General features: G+C 54.6%; 1 protein-coding gene and 1 pseudogene across 3 annotated transcripts in view; both read left to right on the forward strand.

Moving 5' to 3' along the window:
* The first annotated feature begins 3,796 nt into the window (after positions 1 to 3,796).
* IFT140 (intraflagellar transport 140) overlaps positions 3,797 to 24,533 on the forward strand; it is a 51,561-nt gene continuing 30,824 nt past the window's right edge. Inside the window, exons 1-6 of one of the 3 annotated variants that reach the window (XM_075564511.1) lie at positions 3,797 to 3,918; positions 15,295 to 15,469; positions 16,004 to 16,225; positions 22,795 to 22,916; positions 23,275 to 23,516; positions 24,218 to 24,393. In XM_075564511.1, coding sequence (XP_075420626.1) covers positions 15,323 to 15,469; positions 16,004 to 16,225; positions 22,795 to 22,916; positions 23,275 to 23,516; positions 24,218 to 24,393 — 909 coding nt within the window. In that variant the 5' untranslated portion in view covers positions 3,797 to 3,918; positions 15,295 to 15,322. The remainder of the gene's footprint in view (positions 3,919 to 15,294; positions 15,470 to 16,003; positions 16,226 to 22,794; positions 22,917 to 23,274; positions 23,517 to 24,217; positions 24,394 to 24,533) is intronic. The other 2 variants (XM_075564513.1, XM_075564512.1) reach the window with 2 other exon arrangements.
* Positions 12,188 to 12,963, forward strand: LOC142462122 (catechol O-methyltransferase domain-containing protein 1 pseudogene; annotated as a pseudogene).

Consider the following 24,533-nt stretch of genomic DNA (forward strand, 5'->3'; position numbering starts at 1 on the left):
TTGGAATTTGTACAGACTCTTAGTCTGTGGGGCCATTGAGTGTACCCTAAAGGTCAACCTTTCAATTAGCTTAGCAGCTGAGTACCGGCATGTCAGGGGAAGCCAGCCCCTAACACATCATTATAGGTCCTGTAGGTGCAATTGTACAGCGATAACAAGTAAAGATCATAGTAAGGTTATAGAGAGCATGAGAGAGAGAGGAGAAATATTGAAACAAATGGAGTCAGACACAATTCATGGTAGCATGCTCACCTCAGCTTGGTGGTCCACGTGGAGGGAGAGAGAGATTTAATGCTAGCCCAGGCTTTTTATATTCTCTGGGAACATGCAAGCCCCCTAATTACAGGTGAGGACATACATCACAGGAAGGGGTTGTGCTATAGGTAATATAGTAATGAGAGGGGGTGGTCTAGGGACGTACATGCAATAGGAAGAGGAAGGATTGGGGATATACATGTGGCAAGATGGGCAGATCCTAGATTTATGATGGAGGCCTAACCCTGGTCACCCTTTGGCGGGGTTGACCTCTCTGGAGTCTCCTACAAGGAAACAGACAACTACTACCCTTATCAGAAGGGAGTGGACCGTACTTCTTGTGGGATAAATAGTGGTGACTGCTTGCTCTAGATGGTTGATAGCTCTCAGGGGGAATAACCCCTGACCTACTTCTGATGATCTCCAAGTGTAGTCATGCGCAAGCAGCTGTTTGGCATCTATTTGGGGGAGACAGCTTGGGAGAAATCCTTCTGTATCCCACACCGGCACTTTACCATTGCACTACCAGCCCTGCTTACATATTGTGTTGGTTTGGGTAGACCAGAGAAACAAATTCATAGAAACTCATAGGTGTATAAAAGAGATTTTTATATAAAGGGTAATTGTACTTTAAGAAAGCCTCCCAACCCTGTTCACTCCAAATCCACAAGTCTGATATCAACCCATATATCCGATACCAATCTATAAAGTCCACTTCAGACTCATGAAATACATGCAAGGACACAGAACGCAGGATGATCACAGGTCAGTGGATAGAAAGTCTTTGGATCCAGTGGTGTTGTAAGCATCTCAGCGCCGGCAGGGGTCTCCACATGGCTTCTCCAGTTCCCAGGGCACAGAGTCTATGAGCGTAGTGCCACATGTCTTGTCAGTAGAGCGTCTCTCAGGGAATGAGCATTGTCAGTAGAGAGTCTCCAAGGGAGTAAGAAGAGAAAGAGCTTCTCCCGCTTCCAAAGAGGAAAAATACAGGAATTCCCAGAATCCTCAGGGGAAAGCCATGCCCACACAATGGTCTCATTGGCTATACAATGATTGACAGACTAGACCACACCCCTTCACTCTTAATCCTCTCAAGTCCCAAATTGACACCAGATTATGTAACTATCACACCTATATTTACACTAAAAGAGAAGAGCAGGATCCCTGATGTTTAAGATCCTGTCTGATAAATATAGGGGTTCAACCCACCCAGCAGATCTGAGGGAAGAAGGCCTGGCACCTTGTTCTGATCAAGGTATCAGTTGTTGTTGTTAGATGCCTTTGAGTTGGTTCTGACTCATAGTGACCCTGATGTACAACAGAGCGAAGCACTGCCCAGTCCTCCACCATCCTCACCATTGTTGTTATGTTTGAACCCATTGTTGCAGCTACTGTGTCAGTCCCTCTTGTTGAGGATCTTCCTCTTTTTTGGCTGCCCTGTTACTTTACCAAGCCTGATGTCCTTCTCCCAGACAGATTTGTTTGTCCTTTGGGCAGTCCATGGTACTTTCAATATTCTTTGCCAGCACCATCATTTAAATGTATCAGTTCTTCAGGCCTCCTAATTTATGGTCCAACTTTCACATGCAAGGCAATTGAAACTAACATGGCTTGGGGCAGGCACACCTTAGTTTCAAAGTTACCTCCTTGCCCCTGAAGCGGATTTGCCCAGTGTAATGTGTCATTTCATCTCTTGACTGTTGCTTCCGTGAGCATTGATTATGGGTCCAAGTAAGATGAAATCCTTCAAATGTCCATCTTTTCTCTCTTCCTGATGATGTTACCTATTGGTCCAGTTGTGAGAATCTTGCTTTTCTTTACATTGAGAAAAGTGCCTTCACTTAACAACCCATAGTGACCCATGGACAACAGAATGAATCAGTGCCTGGTCCTGTGCCATCCTCACAGTTGATAGCATGCTGGAGGCCCTTGTTGCAGCCATTGTGTCAGTCCACCATGTTGAGGGTCTTCCTCTTTTTTGGTGACCACATACTCTATCAAGAGATGTCCTTTTCCAGGGACAGGTCTCTCCTGATAACATGTCTAAAGTATGTATGACAAAGCCTCACCATCCTCCTTTTCCGTACAGCATTCTGTCTGCACTTCTTCCAAGACAGATTTATTTGTTATTCTGGCAGTCTGAGGCACTGGTCAAGATACAGCCTTGGAAACTCTCTGGGGCCCTACTCTTCGGTCCTGTAAGGTCTCTGTAAGTCCGAGTAGCCACATCCAAAACAGACAGGTTCAAATGTAAGGCAAAAATGTGGCACCTCATTTATGCTTAGTCTCCTACTCGACCTCCTGAGGCGGCTTGGCTTCAAGTCCTGGTGACGTTGATTCCAGCTCACAGCGATCCTAAAGGACAGAACTGAGCCTCCCCTGTGGGATTCTTTAGTTGCACATCTTTATGGGAGCAGAGAGCTTCATCTTCCTCTGGCAGAGCGGCTGGGGGATTCAAACTGCTGACCTTGCCGTTAACAGTTCTGCGCATAACCCACTACGTCTTTTGTTGTTAGGTGCCCTCCAGTTGGTTCCCAAGACCCCCTGCACGAAGGAGAGAAACAGCGCCCTGTCCTGCACCAGCTTCACATGGTTCTTATGCTTGGGCCCCTGGTGGCAGCCGCTCGTCGAAGTTCTTCCTCTTTTTCGCTGTCCCTCCACTTTACCAAGCAAGATGTCCTTCTCCCGGGATGGGTCTCTCCTGACACGTCCAAAATATCTGAGGCGAACATATTAAAGTCTATTTAAAAAAAAAAAAAAGTATCTGAGGCGAGTGCTAAGGACCTGATCGTAGACGCGTTCCTGCCTTTTCTGCTTAGCACAGCACGTCCTGGCGCCACTAACCATAAAGACAAAGTACAGCCCCTCAAAAAAAAAAACCCAAATAATTCTGCCACGAGCCCACTACTAGTCACCGCCACACTGTGTGAGGCGAGAAATCGCACCGCAGAACCACACCCTGGCGACCCGCCCGACCATCCGGGGCGAGCCCCGCCCCCGAGCCTCACGGACCTTCCCGACCGGCTTCGACTCTTCCCAGCCCCGCCCCCGAGCCTCACAGACTCCGCCCCCGAGCCGCACGGACCTTCCCGACCGGCTTCGGCTCTTCCCAGCCCCGCCCCCGAGCATCACAGACTCCTCCCCCGAGCCGCTCGGACCTTCCCGACCGACTTCGGCCCTCCCCAGCTCCGCCCCCGAGCCGCTCGGACCTTCCTGACCGGCTTCGGCTCTTCCCAGCCCCGCCCCCGAGCCTCACAGACTCCGCCCCCAAGCCGCTCGGACCTTCCCGACCGGTTTCGACTCTTCCCAGCTTCGCCCCCGAGCCTCACAGACTCCGCCCCCGAGCCGCTCGGACCTTCCCGACTGGGTTCGGCCCTCCCCAGCTCCGCCCCCGAGCCGCTCGGACCTTCCCGACCGGCTTCGGCTCTTCCCAGCCCCGCCCCCGAGTCTCACAGACTCCGCCCCCTAGCCGCAGACCGGCTTCGGCTCTTCCCAGCCCCGCCCCCGAGTCTCACAGACTCCGCCCCGAGCCGCTCGGACCTTCCCGACCGGCTTCGGCTCTTCTCCTCCGCTCGGTTCTTGTCGCTCATCTTCGGCTGGTTCCGCTGTCTGCGCGCAGCTGTTGTCCCGGCAACGCGCGGCGGCGGTGTGGCCCAGGCTGCGGTGAGCCCCTTTCCAGGCGAGGGTGGCGGGAACGGGGACGTGGCTCAGCGGACTGGGGAGAGGGACTCTGGGGGACAGGGCGCGGGAACTGGGACGCGGCTGCAGGCCTGAGCCTCTCTGATACCAGTGTGAGAATTCGGGGAATCGGGGCCGATCTGGGGGACTGGGGCGATATGGGGGCGCATTGAAAACTCGGGGGACAGGGGCGATGTGGGGGGACGGTTGAGAGGATCGGGGGGCCTAGGGGTCAGGTTGAAAACTCAGGGCACTTTGGAGGCCTGGATGCTGGGGGCCTGGATGCTGGGGGCCTGCCTGGCGGAGCGACGTGGGGGCCGGGTTAGTCTTTGACGCGCGGCAGGCCGACCGGCGCCCCGCGCTCTCCCCTCGAGGACCCTCGGAGGGCTGGGACGCCTAACTTCTCCATCCTTCTTTTCTCGCATTGTTGTTTCTACTGAAAAGTCGGGACTCCATTTCCTTTCCCAGCTTTTTAATCCCCAGGCGAGTTCAAGGCGTAGGGGCAGCCCTGGGCTTGCAGTGCTTAAGAGCTGTGCTGTTGATCTACCAGGAGCTGCTGGGGAGGGATGGGGGCAGGGAAGGTGGGGGCAGTCCGAGTCCCCAAGGATTACAGCCCAGGAAAGACTATTCAAAACAACACCAACACAAAAGCCCCACTTCGACAAATCGATTCGAACGCATCGCACCCCATACAGGCTTTCTAAGACGCAATGCCTTATGATTATTAGTTGGGGTTTCATGCATGTATCATTCCGTAGTTCAATCACGTCAAGTACAGTTATACAATTGTTACCACAGTTTCCAAAGAATCTTTTTTTTTTTCAACATGGACTCCTTTGACATCCGTTTCCCTTTACGCACCCCTCTTCCCCCAAACCCCTTATTCTACTTGCTGTCCCTCTAGATTCATCAATCCTGGTTGCATATACCAAGGGTTGCATATACCTGGTTGCATATACCCAGCTTCATGAGGGTGGCCTCCACTGACAACACCTCTGAGATACACTCTACTATGAACAAACAAAAACTGGACTAAACTATACACACCAAAAATACAGAAGCTTTGGAAACTAGATCAGGTCCAGCCTGCATCATAGAGGGCATCTGCTGACAAAGTTGTTTAGGTCAGATTTGTGTCTTTGATCTTCTGTACACCTCTCACCCAAGCACTCTGTGTAGTGACCACTTTCCTCCCATCCCTCAATTTTAGCGAGGGGAAATTCTCTGGAGGTTATTTCCTATGTCGTTCCACAAATGAACCTCGGGCTCCCACTGTCACCCATCGCCTTCTGCACACCGGATTGTCATAATTTAGACTCTGATACGGATCCTTCCTTCGACGCCGGATTAGATGGATTCCAATCCTTCCGTGACTGAGGATGGTGGGCTTCTGCCATGTGGACTTAGTTGACATCTCACTTAGATGGCTGCTTGTTTGGAGACAAGCCTTTAAGACCCTAGACCAGTGGTTCTCAACTTGTGGGCCGCGACCCTTTTGGGGGAGTTGACTGTCCCTTTCACAGAAGTAGCCTGATTCATAACAGTAGCAAAATGACAGTTACGAAGTAGCAACGAAAATAATTTTATGGTTGTGGGGGTCACCACCACATGAGGAACTGTATGAAAGGGTCCAGGCATTAGGAAGGTTGAGAATCACTACCCTAGATGCTGTTTTCTCTGCTAGCTGGGCACCATTCTAATTTCTTTGCCACATTTGAGGTTATTGAACAGGGCCATGATGTAAGAACTAACTGTTCTTAAGTTGGAGCTAGGATTTACTGTGAGCCCAAACCTATTCCTGGATCTATGCTTTTTTTTTTAATTTGCTGTGACTTGGGAGTTAATACATGTATCATTTCATTCCATAGTTCAGTCACATCAAACAGTTGGTTTCATAATAAGTCTCCAAACATACTTTTCCTTCCTGGACTCCTTGACACCTTATTTCCCCCACCCCTTTATATCCCCCCAAACCCTTGTTATATTTGCTTTCCCTAAATATGTCCCCATTTGCTCCATAATCCTGGGTTGCATTTACTGAAAAACAAATAGCACAGCTTCAAGAGGGTGACCCCCAGTGGTGATGCACCTCTGAGATACAGCCAAATATGAACAAACATACGTAGAATGTGACAGAATGACCGTCACAGGATTGCCAGAATAATACGTATCCTACTACAGTCTACAGGGTGCTGATGTAGCAAGACCTTGTGTGTCTGCCCACCAACCGCACACCACTCCTGATACAGCTGTCTCCTGCTTCATTAGATACCGTGTATTTTCTGGCTTGAGTCCTTAGGTTCAAGTGTGTCTGAGGTAGTGTCCGGTTCACCCAGTTCCCTTTTGAGGTTTCCCTGATAACCTCCGGAGCATGCCGTGTGTCTGAAGATCCAGGATTCAGAGTGCCAGGATTCCATAGCACCCAGCCTGGGTCCCCAGGATACCCCCAGATGTCAGTTTTGCCTACCTGCTGAACCTCACTAAAGACATTCCCCACCTATTGTTCTCCAAAGCATCCTCAGTTTCTCCTTCCCCCACCTGGAGGTCAGCCCTCCTCCCCTCCCTTCCACAGACAGGCACCTGTGTTCACCTAAACTTGACCGTTCCCGCTTCCCTCTCCTGTGCTGCCCCTCCCATCTGTAAGCCTCATCTCTCTGACAGGACTACCTCCCTCTTTGGGGGGCTTCACCCCAGATCCACATGGCTACCACTCCGCAGACAGCATCCTGCCCCCTCCCCTGACCATTTGATCCCAGCTGCTGTGAGGCGCCCTCCAGCCAAGTGACCGTCACTACACTTCCCTGGAGCCGAGGTGTGTGGTTCATTGGCACTGGTCCGGCTCTCTACCAGGCTGTCTGGTCCCCAGTCAGAAGACTGGACGGCTGCAAGCTTGAGCTTGTGCCTGTTGTGCCGCTTGTTCCTATTGCGGTGGACCCAGACAGTGTGTCCTTCTGTGCTGGACTAGCTTCACTCGGCATGTCTTCCAGATTCTTCCACGTCTTGAGGTGTTCCACGGTTCCCTCGCTGTTTTTTAGGGATGCGTAGTATTCCATTGTGTGTATGTACCAGAGGATTTGTTTTGTTGTTGTTGTTTTTAATCCATCCTTTGGAAATTTAGATTGTTTCCAGCTTCTTGCCATTGTGAACTGTGCTGCAATGAACATGAGGGGGGATGGGGGGAACGTCGGTTGCAATCTGTTCCTTATTTCTTTGGGGTATATGCTCAGTAAATGGTACTGCTGGGTCGTACGGTAGTTCAGTTGCCATCTATTTTAGGTACCTCCTATCGCTTTCCACAGTGGGTGTATGTATTTACAGGTCTACCAGCAGTGGACAAGAGTTCCTATCTCACCGCACCCTCTCCAGCATTTGTTGTTGTAGGTTTTTTGGATTGGGCTACAGTTATGGGCATGAAGTGGTATCTCATGGTTGTTTTGACTTGCATTTCCCAATTTCCTCATGTCTTGATTAGCCATTCGAGTGTCATCCTGGTGAATCGCCTGTTCAGGTCCTTTGCACACCTTCTCAGAGGGCTATTGGTTTTTTCTTGTTGTAAACTTGTAGAATGATGTAGCTTTTAGTAATTAGTCCTTTGTCAGTTATGCCATCCCTAAATATCTTTTCCCAGTCTGTGGACTCTCTTTTTACTCTTTTACTAAACTCTTTCAAAATACACGAGTGTTTTATTTTTAATATGTCCTCCTCATCTATTTTATCTTCCTTTGAGTGTGTTTCCTTTGTTATATCTGATAGTCCATGCATTCCCTGCACTAGGGCTGCTAGCTGTGTCCCAGTTTTCTCACTGATGCTCCCGATAGCTTTGGGTTTTGCATTTAAGTCTTTGATCCACCCCGAGTTTGTTTTTGTGCAGGGGGTGAGGCAGGGGCCTTATGCCATTCTGCACGTGGCTGCCCAGCTTTTCCAATGCCATTTATTGGAAAAGAGGGTATTTGCATCCCACTGAATGTCTTTGGGGGTCCTTTGTCAAAAATCAGTTGTCTGTATGTGGAGGTTTTGTTTCTGGGTTTTCTGCTAGACCGCATCTGTATAGCAGCAGACGGCTTCATCTTCTCCATCGGAGCAGTGAGTGGGTTTGCAGCGACAACCTCGAGGGTAACGGCCCAACCCTCAGCCAGCCGCACTGCTGGGGCTCCGATGAGTCAGGAAAGCCTCATGGCAGCAGGCTTGGTTTGGGGCTCTGGTGGCCCAGAGGGTCCAGCAGAACTCCAGAGTGAGCGGTGGGCAGGTCTCCACCCCTCTGCTCCCTCTGAGGGGCTACTATCAGCAACTCTGCCAGACAACAAGGACTAAATGCCAGCCAGCTCGACAGATCAGCTTGTCACTGCCAGGCACGGGCCCAGCTCCCTAACTACTGTCTGGGGTTCACCCTGAGTGGGGTAGTGGGGGACAGCCTCAGAGGACAAATTCAACAAGCTACCCTCAGAGGAATAAGACAAAAGGAAAGATTTTGGGCCATTCATATGAGGTCCTTTGGCTTAAAATGACACCTAGGACCCAGTCCACCATGTAGATGCCACTCAGGGACCCTACATTGACCCCAGCGCCTGGCCCCATGTCCACACCCAGCTCCCAGTTTACCTGAAGCTCCCGTTTGGGGTCTTCTTTTCTGGGGGTTCCTTTACAAAGTGGCTCTCTCTAGGAAGGGGTGTGGTTGGGTGCCAGGGAACCTGCTCTGACTCACAGCAACCCATGCTCCGTAGTCACGGGGGCACAGGGTTGGCTGAACCACTGCTCTGTTGGCACTGCCAGGGCTCCTTGAGGGATTTCTTGGAACAGGGGCAATATTGAACGGAAAGCCGGCAAACTAAACTTTCATCCAAATTCTAATTAAAAAATATAATTTTTTTTATTTTCATGGCGGCCAGTTGTCCACAGATACTGTCTTCTCAAACTGGCCCTGGGCAGCCAGATGGGGCGGCCTCCAGACTCGTTCCACCCTCTGTTCTCAGACCCATCACGGTGGAATGGATCCCGACTGCAGGGTAGGACTGGCCCACAGAATTTCTGAGCCTGTAGATCTGCATGGGACCAGACAGCCTTATTTATTTATGTATTAAATCATTTTACTGGGGGGCTCGTACAACTATTATCACAATCCATCCATCCATCCATTGTGTCAAGCACATTTGTACATTTGTTGCCATCATGATTTTCAAAACATTTTCATTCTACTTGAGCCCTTGGTATCAGTTCCTCATTTTATCCCCTCCCTCCTCTACCCTCTTACTCTCGTGAACCCTTGATAATTTTGTTTTTGAAGTTAAGAAAGATTTTATTGAGGCAGGGAAAAAACTCCTGGGAGGGAAAGGAGAGCAGAGAAAGGGACGGGGGCACCAGGCAGTTCAGAGACCCAATGAGTTAGGTCAGGGAAGTCACCGAACCCTTGATAATTTATACGTTATTATTTGTTCATGTCCCACACTGACCAATATCTCCCTTCACTTACTTTTCTGTTGTCCATTCCCCTGGGAGGGGGTTATATGTAGATCATTGTGATTGATTCCCCCTTTTTTCTCCCACCTTCCCCTTAACCTTCCTGGTATTGAGACTCAATATTGGTCCTGAGGGGTTTATATGTCCTGGATTCCCTGTGCTTCCGGCTCTTATCTTGACCTGTGTACTTGCTCTGGTCTAGCAGGATTTGTAAGGTAGAATTGGGGTCACGATAGCGGAGGGAAGGAAGCATTAAAGAACTAGAGGAAAGTTGTATGTTTCAACGGTGCTACACTGCTATACTCCTCCCCAGGACCCTTCTGGAAGGCGATGTCCAATTTTCTACAGATGGGCTTTGGGTCTCCACTCCTCACTCACCCTCATTCACAATGATATGTGTGTTAGACAGGGTTCTCTAGAGAGATAAAACCAGATTGCTAGTAATTATATATATATATTTTTTACAGATAGATAGATATATAATACAAGAAGTGAACGGTTAAATTATAAAGCAGTACAAATGGCTCAGTGAAACTCACTCCCCTGAGAGAGTTGTGAGACACTGGCAGTCCTTTAAGTCTTGAGGGCCGTCAGTTCGTCCTCTATGGAGAGAGCTAGGCTATATAACCATAGGCAGCAAACAGCAAGGCAGGTCACCAACTGTCAGCCAGGTCACCAACCATCAGTCCCCACCTCCAGAGATGTACATTCCAATTATCTGGACTTAAAGGGACCTCAACTTACAGCGACACAGTCCACAGGCTAGGTGTCCCACAGGTAATGTAGCCTCTAAATTGAGGCACAGAACAAGTGAGGCAGCCGCACACTGGTCCGATGATCAAAGAGCGAGATACAAGAAAGGCGAGGCTCACCAGGCCATTTATCTCTCTGCCTTTCAATTAATCCCACTTGTGTTTATCGGCCAGGCTGGCACAATAAACTATCTTAATATGATTTTTCGTTCTGGGTCTTTGATGCCTGATACCTGATCCTATCAAGATCTCGTGATCACATAGGCTGCTGTGCTTCTACCATGTGGGCTTTGTTGCTTCTCAGCTAGATGGCCACTTGTTTATTTTCAAACCTTTAAGACCCCAGATGCTATATCGTTTGATAGCCAGGCACCATCAACTTTCTTCACCACATTTGCTTATGCACACATTTGTCTTCAGCGATAATGTCGGGAAGGTGAGCCTCATGGAATGCCAGGTTATTAGAACAAAGTGTTCTTGCATTGAGGGAGTACTTGAGTAAAGACCCAGTGTCCATCTGCTACCTTAATACTCAACATATAAATATATGTACATTGATCTATTTCCCTGTCGTTATATATAAATATATTTACATATGGACATGCCTGTATTTAGACCTTTATAAATGCCACTTGCCTCCTAGTTCTTACCTCTTGTCCCACTATCTTGTTCAGCTTTCATAAGGATTTCAGTAATTCTTCTCGGTTACATTGCCCTTGATCAAGCCATACCAGGTATCCTACACCTTCCTCACCATCAAATTTAGATAACTTGTTCCCTTGTCCCTGGGTTTGTTAACACCACTTCCTTTCCCCAACCTCCCCCTCCCCAGTGCACCCCCCACCCACCCAACCATCAGTCCCATTGTGTTCTCCATCAGATTATTTATCCTGCCTATCTTATGTAGTAGATATGCATAACATAAACAAGACCGAGCAAAACAAAGCAACAAATAAAACAACAATAACCCCCAAAAAAACAACAACAGAAAAGCCTGTAAATAGTTCAAGGTCTGTTTATTGACCTTTAGGAGTCTGATGGGGTGCCATGCCCTGGTCCCAAAGTCTATTTTTGGCATTCCCTCAGGACTTAATTGCTTTGCTCCCCTTGTTCTGTTGCATACCCTTAGTGTTTTTCCTTGGTGTGGTATGGTGGGGTCAGATCAGGCACATTTCCCGCACTGTGTCTCCAGTGTTGTCCCCTGTAGGGCATTGGGTCAGTGAGGGACGTCGTGTCTTGTGGCGGGACCGGTGCTTTGGTCCTCTCTGTGCATTGGCTGCTCTGAGCAGGGATATCGTCCTCAAGGCTTGGTGGGCCAGGATGTGCTCCGCTCTCTCTTCCTTCCCTGTCACTTGCTCCTGTGTGCTCTGATTGGACGTGTCCTTTTCCCTGAGCTGTAGCTTCAGTGCTGTCCTCTGAAGTGAATTCTTGGGGGGAGGTAGGGGTATGTCCACGCAGTTGGGCTTGGGGCCGGCCCCCAGACCTCTGCCCTGGTTCCTTGCTTCGTGCCGGCATGTTGCAGTCATGTCTTCCACAGCCTCTCTCTCGCGAGGAGCAGCTGTGGGTTGGAACCGCCACTTTTTCTCTGGGCAGCCAAGCGCTTTAACCTGCACACCACCATGCCGCCTGAGAAAGAACCGTGCACATGAGTTGGTTTAAAGGAAGAGGGAGCGTTTGGCTAGCCTGGCTTTGTATCCTGGGCTGTAATGGGGCTCCCGCCTTCTGCCGGGAGCAACGAGGGCATGGTCTTTCTGCTCCATCAGAAGCCAGGTGCTGGGAGCAAGGGAACTAAAATTAGTGGAGAGAAGGACGTAGGATGCCTAGTGGGGCTCAATCAAGGGCAATGTAGCAGCGAGGAATTACTAAATCTGAATGAAGGCCGAACATGATGGTGGGACAAGAGGAAAGTAAAAGGAAATAGAGGAAAGAGACAGGAGGCAAAGGGCATTTATAGTGGTCTAAATACAGCCATGTACATATGTAAATATATATATATGGACCAACTATGTACTCATTTCTATATGTTAAGAATTAGGGGGCTGCCTCTGCCTCCTGCCTGCGCCATGACCCAGCCTGTGTCTCGCTTCTCCATGCCCACCACTCTGGCCCTGGGCTCAGCACTGGGCGCTGCCTTTGCCACTGGCCTCTTCCTGGGGAGACGGTGTCCCTTGTGGAGGTCTTACTGAAGAGCCTACTGCCTCCGGCGGACAGCCCCCTGTGGCAGTACCTACTGAGCCGCTCCATGAGGGAGCACTTGGCCCTGCGGAGCCTGTAGCTGCTGACCCCGGAGCAGCCGCAGGGAAATTCTATGATCACCTGTGAGCAGGCCCCACTCCTGGCCAACCTGGCATGGCTCATCAAGGCCAAGAAGGTGCTGGATCTGGGCACTTTCATGGGCTACTCGGCTCTGGCACTGGCTCTGGCACTGCCCCCCACTGGACGCGTGGTGACCTGCGAGGTAGACACTGGAGCCCAGGAACAGGGGTGGCCCCTGTGGAGACAGGTCAAAGAGGAGCACAAGATTGAACTCCGGCTGAAGCCCGCCCTGGAGACGCTGGATGAACTCCTGGCTGCGGACGAAGTCGGCAACTTGGACCTGGCGGTGGTGGACGCCAACAAGGAGAACTGCACAGCCTACTGCGAGCGGTGCCTCCAGCTGCTGCAACCTGGAGGCATCCTAGCTATTCTCCGGGTCCTGTGGCACGGAGCAGTGCTGCAGCCTCAGCAGGGGGACACCGAGGCCCAGTGCGTGTGTCCTGACGCAAGAGTCCGTACCAGTCTCCTGCCCCTGGGTGATGGCCTCACCGTACCCTTCAAGATCTAGGGCTGACCCCCAAAGAAAGACCTTGCGGGAAAGGGTTTGGGATCCATCCACTCTGTTTTAAACAATAAAAGTCAGGTCTGGGGGCGGAAATAAAGAATTAAGGTTGCAGATGGACATTGGACCTCTACCCAAGTACTCCATCAACACAAGAACACTTTGTTCTAACAATCCATCATTCTGTGATGCTCATCTACCCGACAAGATTGCTGAAACACACGTTTCCTCTAGTTCTTTGGTGCTTCCTTCCCCCCACTATCATGACCTCAATTCTGCCTTACAAATCAGATTAGACCAGAGCATGCACACTGCTAAAGATAAGAGCCTGCAACACAGGGAATCCAGGATAGATAAACCCCTCAGGGCCAACAAGGAGAGTAGAGATACCAGGAGGATTAGGGGAGGGCTGGGTCAAGAAAAGGGGAATCAATCACAAGAATCAATCTATAATCCCCTCCCAGGTGATGAAGTGGGTGAGGGGCAATGAAGGACGATGTAAGATATGGAGATAATAATCTATAACTTATCAAGGGTTTGTGAGGGAGAGCGGATGGCAGAGGGAGGGGGAAGAAATAGGGAGCTGATATCGTGCTCAAGTGGGAAGAGAATGCTTTGAAAATGATGATGGCGGCGTACATGCAAATGTGCTTGACACACTGGAGGAATGTGTGGATTGTGATAAGAGATGTAAGAGCCCCCAATAAAGAAATTTAATTTAAAAGATTTTTAAAAGAAAGAAACCAGGTGCTGCTCTGGGTCATCCTGTGGATCTAAGGATGTTCTCCTGACCTTTGGAACTCTGACCTGACCATAAGCTATGGAAACAGAAAGGCTCAGGTCGAGCCCGTTGCCCTTCAGAGAGCGGTCTTAGTCTCTCGGTAACCAACCCCGAGGGGCCAGAGACTAGAGTTGGGTGAAGATTTACAGAGTACCCCTTAGCTTTGCGTTCAAAACTTCCTACCTAAGGTGCTTCCTGTCCTCCACTGCCACCGTCCCCAGATGTCCCATCACACACCCCACTTCCGCCCTGTTTCCTGTTTGCGTGCTGCCTCCTTTCTTCTGCACGTTGTCCTGGGGAACACGCCACCCTTTAGCTCTGAAATGAGGGCCTCTTCCAACGCGGGGGCGATGAGTTCATTTCCAGACCTGCACGGTGGTGAAGGGGAGGAGGAGTGGAGTCTCACGGGTCTCTCTCCCACCAGGAAGCTTGGTCTCTATTTTATTTTGTGTGCGGTCTCCCTGCTTCCCCCACGCTTTTCCAGTGTGGCCCTGTTCAGAGCAGGGGGGCGTGGTGGCGGGCAGCATGCGACGCTCTTGTCAGTAGGGCTTTCTTGCCTGGGTCTCTCTCCAAGGGGCCTCTGGGTGGGTTCAAACCGCCAACCTTGGGGTTAGCAGCCCAGCCGAAGCGGTGTGCTCCCCCAACCCAATGGTCTTTGCAAAACCCCTCAAGGCCTCCACACGGGGGGGGGTGGTGTCCAGACGGCAGAGGGTGTCTGGCAGAGCCTTGCCCCTTCTTTCCCTGCACACCCCGGGTCACACGGACCCCGTCACTCAGCTCTGGCCGTCTCAGCGCCCCAGTGGAGGTTTCCTTTGCCTGGGTCAGTCTGCAGGGGCGTTGGAAGCTGCCCACCGGCTGACGATGCTAACTGGGTGATGTTTTCCTCTCTCGGTTCTGTTGTTCTTGTCGGGTGCCATGGAGCCGCTTGGGACTTAGAGTGACTGGGTGTGGCAGAGCAGGACTGACTGCCCCCTTGGGCTTTCCGGGAGGTCATCTTTCCAGGAGCCTTGGCAGCACGGTGGATTCCGTGCTGGGCGGCCAGCCCCGAAGGTCACTGGTTTGAGCCCACCAACTGCTCCTCAGGAGAGCTTTGACCATAAAGACTTACGGCCTTGGGACCCCCTGGGGCAGTTCTACGCCGTCCTGTTGAGTGGCTCCAAGTAGGAACTGACACTGTGACGATGGGTTGGTTAGTTGGTTTTTAGTTTTGGTGGAGCCAGTAGCTCAGCACTGGGCTGCTAGCTGCGGGGCCAGTGGTTCAAATCCACCCGCTGTCCCATAGGAGAAAGATGAGGCTGGCTGCTCCGGCATAGATGCACAGTTCCGGGATCCCTCTGCGGCAGCCCTTCTCTGTCCGAGGGACGTGATGTGTCAGAGCCAGCTTGATGGGAGTGGGCTTGACCTCTGCAGGGCCAGAGTGCCTTGCTCCCATGGAGCTGCTGGGGGCCTCGCCAGTGCTTGGCCGCCGTGCCCGCAGCCTTTCTCTCCGAGTCCCAGCTCCGGTGGCTTCGCTGGTTTTGTTGAGAGCCACAGGGCTGGGTGGTTTTCGTCTCCAGCAGGGGTCCCCTGAGACCGGGTGTCGTCATGGCGCTCTACGTTGATCACCGCATCGAGGCCCCCGAGTCGACCGGCTCAGCCTCCCTCATCAGCTGGCACCCTGTCCATCCCTTCCTGGCCGTGGCCTCTGCCAGCACCACCGTGGGTGGCAGCATGGACATTTATCTGGAGCAAGTGAGTGCACTGAGCGCCTGCTCTTGTTCCTTCTCTGTTGGGGTGCGCGGTGTGGCGTGGGTGTCACATAGATGGGTATGGGATCCATTTGGGGTGGATGTGCCTGTGTGTGCTGTGCCAGTCTGTGTGCATGTGGGGTGCACACGGGGTGTGAGATGTGCATGTATGTATGACATGCATGTCTGCATGTGGTTTGTGTGATGTGTGTGCGCTGGGTATGTGGTGTGTGTACATGTGATGTGTGCGGTATGTGTGGTGTGTGTCATGCTCTGGGATGAGTGTGCGGTTTGTTTGGTATCTGTGGTGGGTATGCGGTCTGTGGGTGTGTGCGCCTTGGTATGTGTGCATGTGGTTTGTATGTGTCGTGTGTATGATGTGTGTGATATTTACGTGTGATTGTGTGTGATGTGGATGTGGTGTGTGTGTGTGTGTGTGTGTGAGAGAGAGAGAGCTCCCCAGGCTCTAGTCTTGCTCTTTCCACAACGCGTCGAGCAGCTGCCACTGTCCTCAAAGGGCGTCCTTCCACCCACACAGGGTGAATGCGTACCGGACTCACACATTGAGCGGGCATGCCAAGTGACTACCCTGAGCTGGCACCCGACGCGGCTGGTCCTGGCCATTGGCTGGGAGACGGGGGAGGTGGTCATGTTCAACAAGCAGGACAAGGAGCAGCACTCAGTGCCCCCAACACACACCTCTGAGATCACCGTCCTCGCCTGGAGCACCAACGGGAACTGCCTGGTGTCTGCAGACAGGGTGAGCAGGTGGCCCCTGACACAGTGGCTGCTGGTGACAGGGGTGGTGGGAGGTAGTGGTAGAGGCGTTGGTTAAGGAGGTGGTGGTGGTGATGGAAGTAGTGGTGGTGGTGTTGCTGATAGAGGAGGAAGTGGTGGTGGTGATGGAGGTAGAGGTGGTGATGGTGATGGAGGTAGAGGTGGTGGTGATCTTGGAGGTGGAGATGGTGGGGTGATGGCAGTGGTGATGGGGAAGGGGGAGGTGTTACTCGAGAAGAGGATGGGATGGTGGAACGGGTGCTGATGGTGATGGTGTGGGGGAGAAGGGAGTGGGGGTGGAGAGGGAGGAGGAGGGTAGGGGATAGTGCTTATGGTGCTGGTGGTGTTGACGGCGGTGGTGGTGGTGGTGCGGTCTCCTTGATCTCATCGCAGTTAAGGGGGTGTGGTTCTGGTCGCCCCGAGCTCAGCAGGACGAAACACGAGTCCTGGGCCATGCTCACAGGCCTTGCTGTGCTGGAGCCACTGTGTCCGTCCGTCCGTTTCACGGAGGGGCTTCCTCTTCTTCTCCGACTGACTTTGCCAAGCACGGTGTCCTCCAGGCCTGGCTCCTCCTGACGGCCTGACTCAAGTACCGGAGACAAAGTCTCCTTTCTCTGCTTCTGCGGAGCATCCTGGTCATAGATTCGTCTGCCCTTCGCAGTCTGTGGGGCCGGCAGTGGTCTTCCCCAGCACCGCCCAGGCTTCCCTGTCCCTTGTCCAGCTTCCACGGATAGACGAGGGTGCTGGGGTCAGACCCACCTTCACCTTCAAATCGGTCTTTTTTGCTGCTGCCCGGCTTTTCCCAACGTAGGGCCCCGTGTGCGTCCCTGGCGGCTGCTCTCACTGGCCTGGATCTAAGGAAAGTGAAGCCCTTGACAACCTCCAATCCCTCTCCACGCATCAGGGTGCTGCTCCCAGGCCAGCACGGAGGCTGCGGCTTCTTTGGAGATTGAGGTGTCATCCGTACTGAAGGCTGGTCAAACCTAGCAAAGGAAGAAAGCGGGGGTGGGGGAGTCATTTTAACTAGGTTTACACGTTCAATTCAGCGACACTGGTCACGTTTCCCATGGAGTGCAGCCGTCCCCGCTGTGCATTTCTGAAAGTCTTCCTCCCCTGAGCAGAAACCCGCCCCATCAACCAATCACCGCCCAGTCCCAGTGACCTGATGCTCAACTTTCTGTCTCCACGCACCCGTTCTAGATGCCTCATGTAGCTGCGACCAGCCGGTAACCGTCCTGCTGTCTGGCTCATTTCACCCCGCACCACATCCCCAATGTTCATCCACCCCACAGCGGGCACCGGGGTCCCCTCCCCGTCTGGCTGGATGGTCTGTCTTGGTTACAGAGTCTTGCTGCGGCAGAAAGCCTGTGGTTGGGCGGTGTTAGCCAACCGAGATGTATTCTCTCGCGGTCTCAGAGGCCCCCAGTCTGAATGCGGGGCGCCCGTTGGAGGGGAAGGCCCCCCTCGGTGTATCCGTGCTAGGGGAGGGTCCTGTCCCGCTCTCTGCTCCCTGGCCGGCTTCCTGTGGCGTGGGCTTCTTGCTCCTGCACCTCTGGTGTCTGCCTTGCCGGCTACACCTCTTTCCTCTTTCAAAAGAGATTGATTTAAGACGCACGCACGCTGATCCTTGTCTCAGGACCACGGATGCAGGCACGGTGGCATCCGCGACAGATCGTGAGGGCGAGGGACAAGCCGTTTAACCCGGAGCACCACTCACAGACCACAGCCCCCTGCGTGCCCTGCCGGGCTCGGGAGGCCCCGCACCGTTGAAGAACAATCATCTGGGGAGGCGCGTGCCGGACAAACCCAGTGGGTCCTGTGGGCGTGATGACAGGCCGTTGACCAGGCTGGCCTCCGTCTGTGGCGCCGCCTCCTTTTCTTCCACTTTGGAATCTGCACTCCTGACAAAGGGCAGGCTTGTGGCCACGCCATTTCCCCAGCAGCCCCGGCTCACTTCATCCCCCATCTTTGTGCACCCATCGCCCGCCTCTTCCCACGCCGGGCCACCAAAAGATGCACGGGGCCCACTTTGTTGCAACCGTGGAACGGGCCCCGCCACCTCTCAGAGGAATTGCCTGCGCACGGGAGCTGGTCTTTAAGCGGTTGCCGCTAAAATCGCCCACCTGGGCAAAGCTAGACTGGCTACCTTCTCGATGACCTTTACTAGGACTCTAGCAGGCCAGGGGCGACGGGGCTGGCCTGCCGACTGCAAGGTCAGCAGTTTGAAGCCACCTGCCGCTCGGAGGGAGAAAGCTGAATCTTCTACTCCTGTGAAGAGCTACACAGTCTCTGAGCCTCACAGGGCAGTCCCACCCCGTCCCACGGGGTCGCCAGGAGTCGGAACCGACCCCACGGGCAATGTGTGTGTGTGTGTGTGTGTGTGTGGTTTTACGAGGACACCCCACTCGTGCAAATGGGCACAGTCCTCGACACCATCACTGGACGACACCCCAAGTTGCCAGAGCCCCCAGGTCCCTCGCGGTTCCCTAGCCTGCTGCTGGTCCAGCTCAGGGCCTCTGTGCTCAGAAAGGCCCCAGAGATCAAATGAGGAAGTCGGGGCGGGGGGCGGTGCGGGGGAGGCAAACCTCCCTGCGGAAGAACCCCAGCCAATGTGCAGGGCCGTCCCTCTCCCGCCTCCTGCTGTGTGTTGTGCACCCTGCAGGGAGCAGTGGTCACAGTGGGCCTGGCGAGCCAGGGAGGGGACCCCGGAGGGGAGATGCCTCCTTGGCCCGTCATCGGATCAAGCTCCCTGTCACGTGACTTCCCCGTGTGGACGCTGACCTTGGTGCCTTCGCTGAGGTGTCTTCTCGGGTGTCTCGGACCGCTGGGACACGGGATCACCCAGGCCCCGAGATCACAGAGAAACTCAGAGCAGAGCTGAGCTGGCTCACCCTCTGGGAGCTCCAAAGTAAGGCCGGGATGCTGAGCGCCCCGAATTCTCTGCATGCGCCGACTGGCTCTGAGCAGCCATGAAATCACTGTCACGCGGCATGAAGGGCCATCGCCGAGTTCCTCCAGCTTCTGTCTCGCAGGGGTCACCCTCCGCCCTTCCTGACCCTATTCTGACACCCACTGTCCCTCCCACGGTGCTCTCCTTGCGTGCTGGGTACAGTCCTTCCTTGCCGTGGACACGCAGAGCACACAGATACTGCTCACCACTACGGCGTCTGCTGGGGAAAGTGCAGGCAGGCCGTGGAAAATAAGACCATCAACAAGACAATGGGTACAGTGGGCGCAGCTCTGGGCTCCAGCAGAACGACCGTGAGCCCGGTGCAGGGCTGGGCAGCGTGGCTGTCCACTGTGCATCGGGTCGCCGTGAGTCAGAACTCGACAGCACCTCACAACCACCACTGAGGTCCCTAGCAGGTCCCCACCAGCCAGGATCAGTAAGCAGGAGGACACATGCGGTCACTGGTCCACAGGGACACCGCGCTTCAGCCAGCAGCCACGTCTCTCTCGGATCCTCAGCCTTTTAGCCATGTGGCCTCTTGGCCTCCAGCTCTGTGGCCCAGGAAGTCAGACGGCTGCTCACGGTCTCCTAGACTCTGTGCTGCTCCTTGGCTCTGTCTCATGGCCTCTGAGCCTCTGGTCGCAGCCTCGCTGCGTCTGACAGAGAGCTTGAAGGGCCCCACCAGTAGCTCTCATTCCGAGGGTCCTGAGAGTCCCCTCCATGTCTGAGAGGGTTCTTAGGCACAGAGGGCTGCCTTTGACAGAGGTGGGTGTCCAGTCTTCCTGCAGACACTAGCCCTGACAAAACAAAGAGCCAGAACCAAGTCTCACCCTCTGCTCTCCCACTGCGGTGAAACCGGACACAGAAGGTGAAGTTCATCACACATGAAGTGTTACGGCTCCAAGCCTCACTCCCTGCCACCGATCGGGTTTCCGACCCCTGGCCACCCTGTCAGACAAGGTAGACCTGCCCCTTGTGGTTTGAGACGATCTCTATGGGACTAGAAAGCCTCCTCTTCCTCCCACAGAGCGGCTGGTGGTTTTGAACTGCTGACCTTGTGGCTAGCAGCCCGACCCATAACCCACTACACCACCAGGGTTCCCTCAGGATTAAGACTGGAAGGGACACATGGACCGACTACCTCTCAGTCGCGTCTTTTAAAATTTAACTCAGCGCACGCAGTAGGAATCTCTGAGGCCACAGTGGTCTAAGTGGGTGACCGAATGTAAGAGCCAGTGCAAGAAGAGCCATATCCACGAGCCTCACGGACTCCACTGCCCTCCAACTCACAGCAACCCTGCCAGACAGAGGAGAACTGCCCCTGTGGGTGTCTGAGACTAACTGCAACCGGGAGCAGACAGCCTCATCTTTTCCCCTCAGAGTGGCCGGTAAGTTTGAAACGTCCACCTTTGGGTGATGGGTGAGCAGTCCAATAGTTAATCCACTGTCCGACCCAGGCCTCCGGTCTCCGAGCAGAAGCCTCCACAGGACCAAGTCAGGTGCACACGCTCCCCACCTTTCTGTGCGGCTGTTGTGAGAGGGGCTCAAGGCCACTCCAGGCGGAGGTCCTGCACCTCTGTGGTGCTCTCCTCCCACCATCCACCAGCCCCATCTCGCCATGCAGAGGAATGCCAGCAGAGGGCATTCTGCAGCACCCCTCACCTTGGCCCTGTCCCTCGGGCACCGGGACCTGCCGCACGCAGCAGCCTCGGGAGATCAGAAGATCCTGACACAGAATAAAGGGCCTCTGGGCACGGGCAGCCCACGTGACAAACGGATGCTCGATCCCAGAGACTGCGGGACAGAGCACCGCCTCGTCCCACAAACACTGCCCCATCGGCCCTCCAAGCCTGGTACAGAGCCTCACGGAGCAGGCGGCCTCTCGTTCTCCCTGGGAGCCATTGGTGGGCTCAGACGGGGGGCTTTCCAGTAACAGCCCGATCCTGATTCCCCACGCCATCAGGAAGGTCCTGCAAGAACATCAGCCCAATGACCAACCAAGGGTCTCCAAGACGGGGACCCTGGAGCCGGGACACAGACCTCGCTTCCCAGCTCTGCTGCTCATCAACAAAACCCGCGCCAGCCAGGGAGCTCTGGGGAGCAAGGGTGCCCAGCACCACAGAGAGAGCATCTGGGTCATGACCACGGGCCTGATGCAGAAGGTGGCCATTACCGTGGCCATCAACAGACCTTGACCATCAGCAACATGGACACGAGCCTGATGCATTGAGCAGAACGTGGCCATGACCGTGACCATGAACCTGATCACCACCACACCGGTGACAATGAACTCAACACGAACGCTTTCAGTGGTCTGAGGTTTTTCTCGGCGACTAAAGGGGAAACAAAGGAACAGGCCTCTAGTGTCTGTTTTTCTTTCTTTTGTTAAAAAAAAATAATACGAGAGGGCTTCAGCCCCTGTGACAAGGAAACGGAGCATGAAAAGAGAATGGCATTTTCCCACGACCGTCTTGGCGCCTGCGTATGTGCTCCCAGGCACGGGCCCTCCCGCCCACTTGCCTGTGCGCATTCAGCTCGCCCATCTGCCTGGGTGGGCATTCACTCGTGGGGGGTTGCTCGTGTAAACCGATGGTGTGTGTGTGTGTGTGTGTGTGCAGGGTTGTCACAGAGTCAAACAGTGTCTGCCCCCCCGGGGAGTCTGCTGCACGAGAGCCTCTTGAGAGCGCCGACGAGCCAGGGCGTCATCACCTTGAGGGCCGAGGGCGCCTGGGCCACGCACAGCCACGTGAAGGCTGGACTCCGAGCCAGGAAGACGGCAGTGGACTCGACGGATCTGAGGGTGGCGCTGGAGAAGGGTGTTCACAGCCCTGTAGGCAGACAAACAGACACAGAGGTGTCTTGGAAGAACGGCCAGAGTGCCCCTTAGGCGCGAGCCTGGACAATGGCCACGTGGCGTGCACTTTGGATGCGTTGTCAGGAGAAGCCGCCCTGGAGAAGGGCATCCGCTGACACAGTGCCCGCACCAAGGGGCTCAATCTGACCGTGACTGTGAGGAGGCCTTCTGGGAGCCGGGACTGGCTGGACAGCCCGTGATGGCAGCAACATGCAGGACTGCGGACCCAGCCTTCGCCGCGGTTGCATGCAAAGCCAGGGGCTCCGGCGGCGCAGTGGGTTATGCAGTTCTGTGCTTGCCGGATGGTCTGCAGTTGGAGCCCGCTAGCCCACCCTTGGGAAGCAGCAGGGGCAGTCGGCTTCCGCACAGCCTGCCGCTGTCTCAGAAATCCCAGGGGGCAGTTCTCCTCTGCCCCGCTGGCTTGGCTCTGAATCGGGAAGGCCCGGCTGGCAGAAGAGCTGGCGCCCTGCCCTGGGGGGGTTGCTCCGAGTTAGCGTGGACTTGATAGCAGTGGGCGTGGTGTTGAGTTGGTTCTTGGGCAGTTCTTTGTGTCGCCCTTCTGGGCCTCGGTGAGGCCATGCCGACCCCCGTCCTTCTGATGCCCCTCCCATCCACCCCCGCCCATGGCCTCTGTGCCCTCTTGTGGTGATCCCCCCCCACACACCTTGACTTTCCGTGCCCTGTGGCAATGCCCTTGCCCTCCTGTGGCCAGTGGCTGCCCCCAAACACTGGCCGTTGGTCTTTCCAGCTCGGGGTGCTGCTGTTGTGGCGTCTGGACCAGAGAGGCCGGGTGCAGGGGACCCCGCTGCTGAGGCAGGAGCATGGGAAGCACCTGAAGCACTGCATCTTCCGGCTGCCACCGCCCGGCGAGTGAGTGACGCTGCCGGGGCCGCCCACCCCACCGCACGTGACAGGCTGGGACTGTGAGGAGAGACACCTGACGTGGGGAGGGGGGCAGGCCTCCCTCCTGCCAGCCAGCCAGTGTAAGGGCTGGCCTGTCCATGTCGAGGCACCAGAGCTCCCGAGTTCCTGCAGGAGAGTCTCCCCCCCCCCCCCCCGCAGGATCTCAGAGGCTGGAGTCTTCGCAGGTGCCCTGGGTGGGTGTGAACGGGCGACCTTTTGGGCAGTAGCTGAGCGCTGTCACTGTGCGATGTGGGAGGCTCCAGAGGGGAGAGAGAAGTCCTGCTGCAGTCTCCAGGCTGAGGCCGCACCCCGCCCTTGTCCGCAGAGACCTGGTCCAGCTGGCGAAGGCGGCCGTCAGTGGTGACGAGAAGGCGCTGGACATGTTCAACTGGAGGAAGAGCGGCTTCGGGGGCTTCCTGAAGATGGGGCCACAGGAGGGGCTGTCCTTCTTCGTCAGCCTGGTGGACGGTGAGGGACTAACGCTGCTGCAGAGGGACAAGCGTCTGGGGAGCTGGCGATCGCCTTCAACTAGCAGATGGGCTTTAGGGACGCACACCGTGGCTGCAGGTGTGCCAGCCGTGAGTGAGTGTCACTGGGCAGCTGTGAGTGTGTCAGCCTGAGAGTGAGGGTCACTGTGTGCGGCTGTGAGTGTGTCAGCCTGAGAGTGATGGTGTCAGTCTGAGAGTGAGTGTCACTGTGTGAGGCTGTGAGTGTGTCAGCCTGAGAGTGAGTGTCATTGTGTGCGGCTGTGAGTGTGTCAGTCTGAGAGTAATGGTCACTGTGTGAGGCTGTGAGTGTGTCAGCCTGAGAGTGATGGTGTCAGTCTGAGAGTGAGTGTCACTGTGTGAGGCTGTGAGTGTGTCAGCCTGAGAGTGATGGTGTCAGCCTGAGAGTGATGGTTGCTGTGTGTGGCTGTGAGTGTGTCAGCCTGAGTGTCACTGTGTGAGGCTGTGAGTGTGTCAGCCCGAGAGTGAACGTTGCACTGTGTGGGCTGCGTCCCCAGTCGATGGAACACCTGCATCGAGGCGGGTGCCATGCTCTGATGGAGACCCGTGGACACTTGTCTGTCTGTCTGTTGTCTGTCTGTCTGGCGTGGCTCCAGCACAAATGCCCATTCACTCAGCAGCTGCAGGTGGCCCCCTTTCCTGGGGGGGCAGCTCTCAACATGCCCCCGTGACTCTCGCTGTCACCACCTGTGACCTGCCAGAGCGCAGCCCAGCCTGGAGAGTCCACCCGCAGGCCAAGCTGACGTGCGCGCTGGCCCGCAGGCACGGTACACTACGTGGACGAGAAGGGCAAGACCACCCGCATTGCGGTCACCGACAGCCCCGTGCAGAAACTGTTCTACATCGAGCACCGTGAGGCACTGGTGGTGGTGACAGAGGCACTGCTACTGTCCCTGCACACGGTGACACCCGAGGGCGAGGCTCAGGAGATCATGAAGGTGGGTGAGGGTGGGAATCGAATCGGGTCCCCGGCTGTTACCACCCAGGACCACGGACCCCGAACCCAAGTCCACCCACAGCCACTCTGTTCCCATTGACAGCAGCCCTCGTTTTCTCCCAGAGAGCAGCTGGTGGGTTT

This window comes from Tenrec ecaudatus, chromosome 12 (assembly GCF_050624435.1).
Source record: "Tenrec ecaudatus isolate mTenEca1 chromosome 12, mTenEca1.hap1, whole genome shotgun sequence".
NCBI lineage: Eukaryota > Metazoa > Chordata > Mammalia > Afrosoricida > Tenrecidae > Tenrec > Tenrec ecaudatus.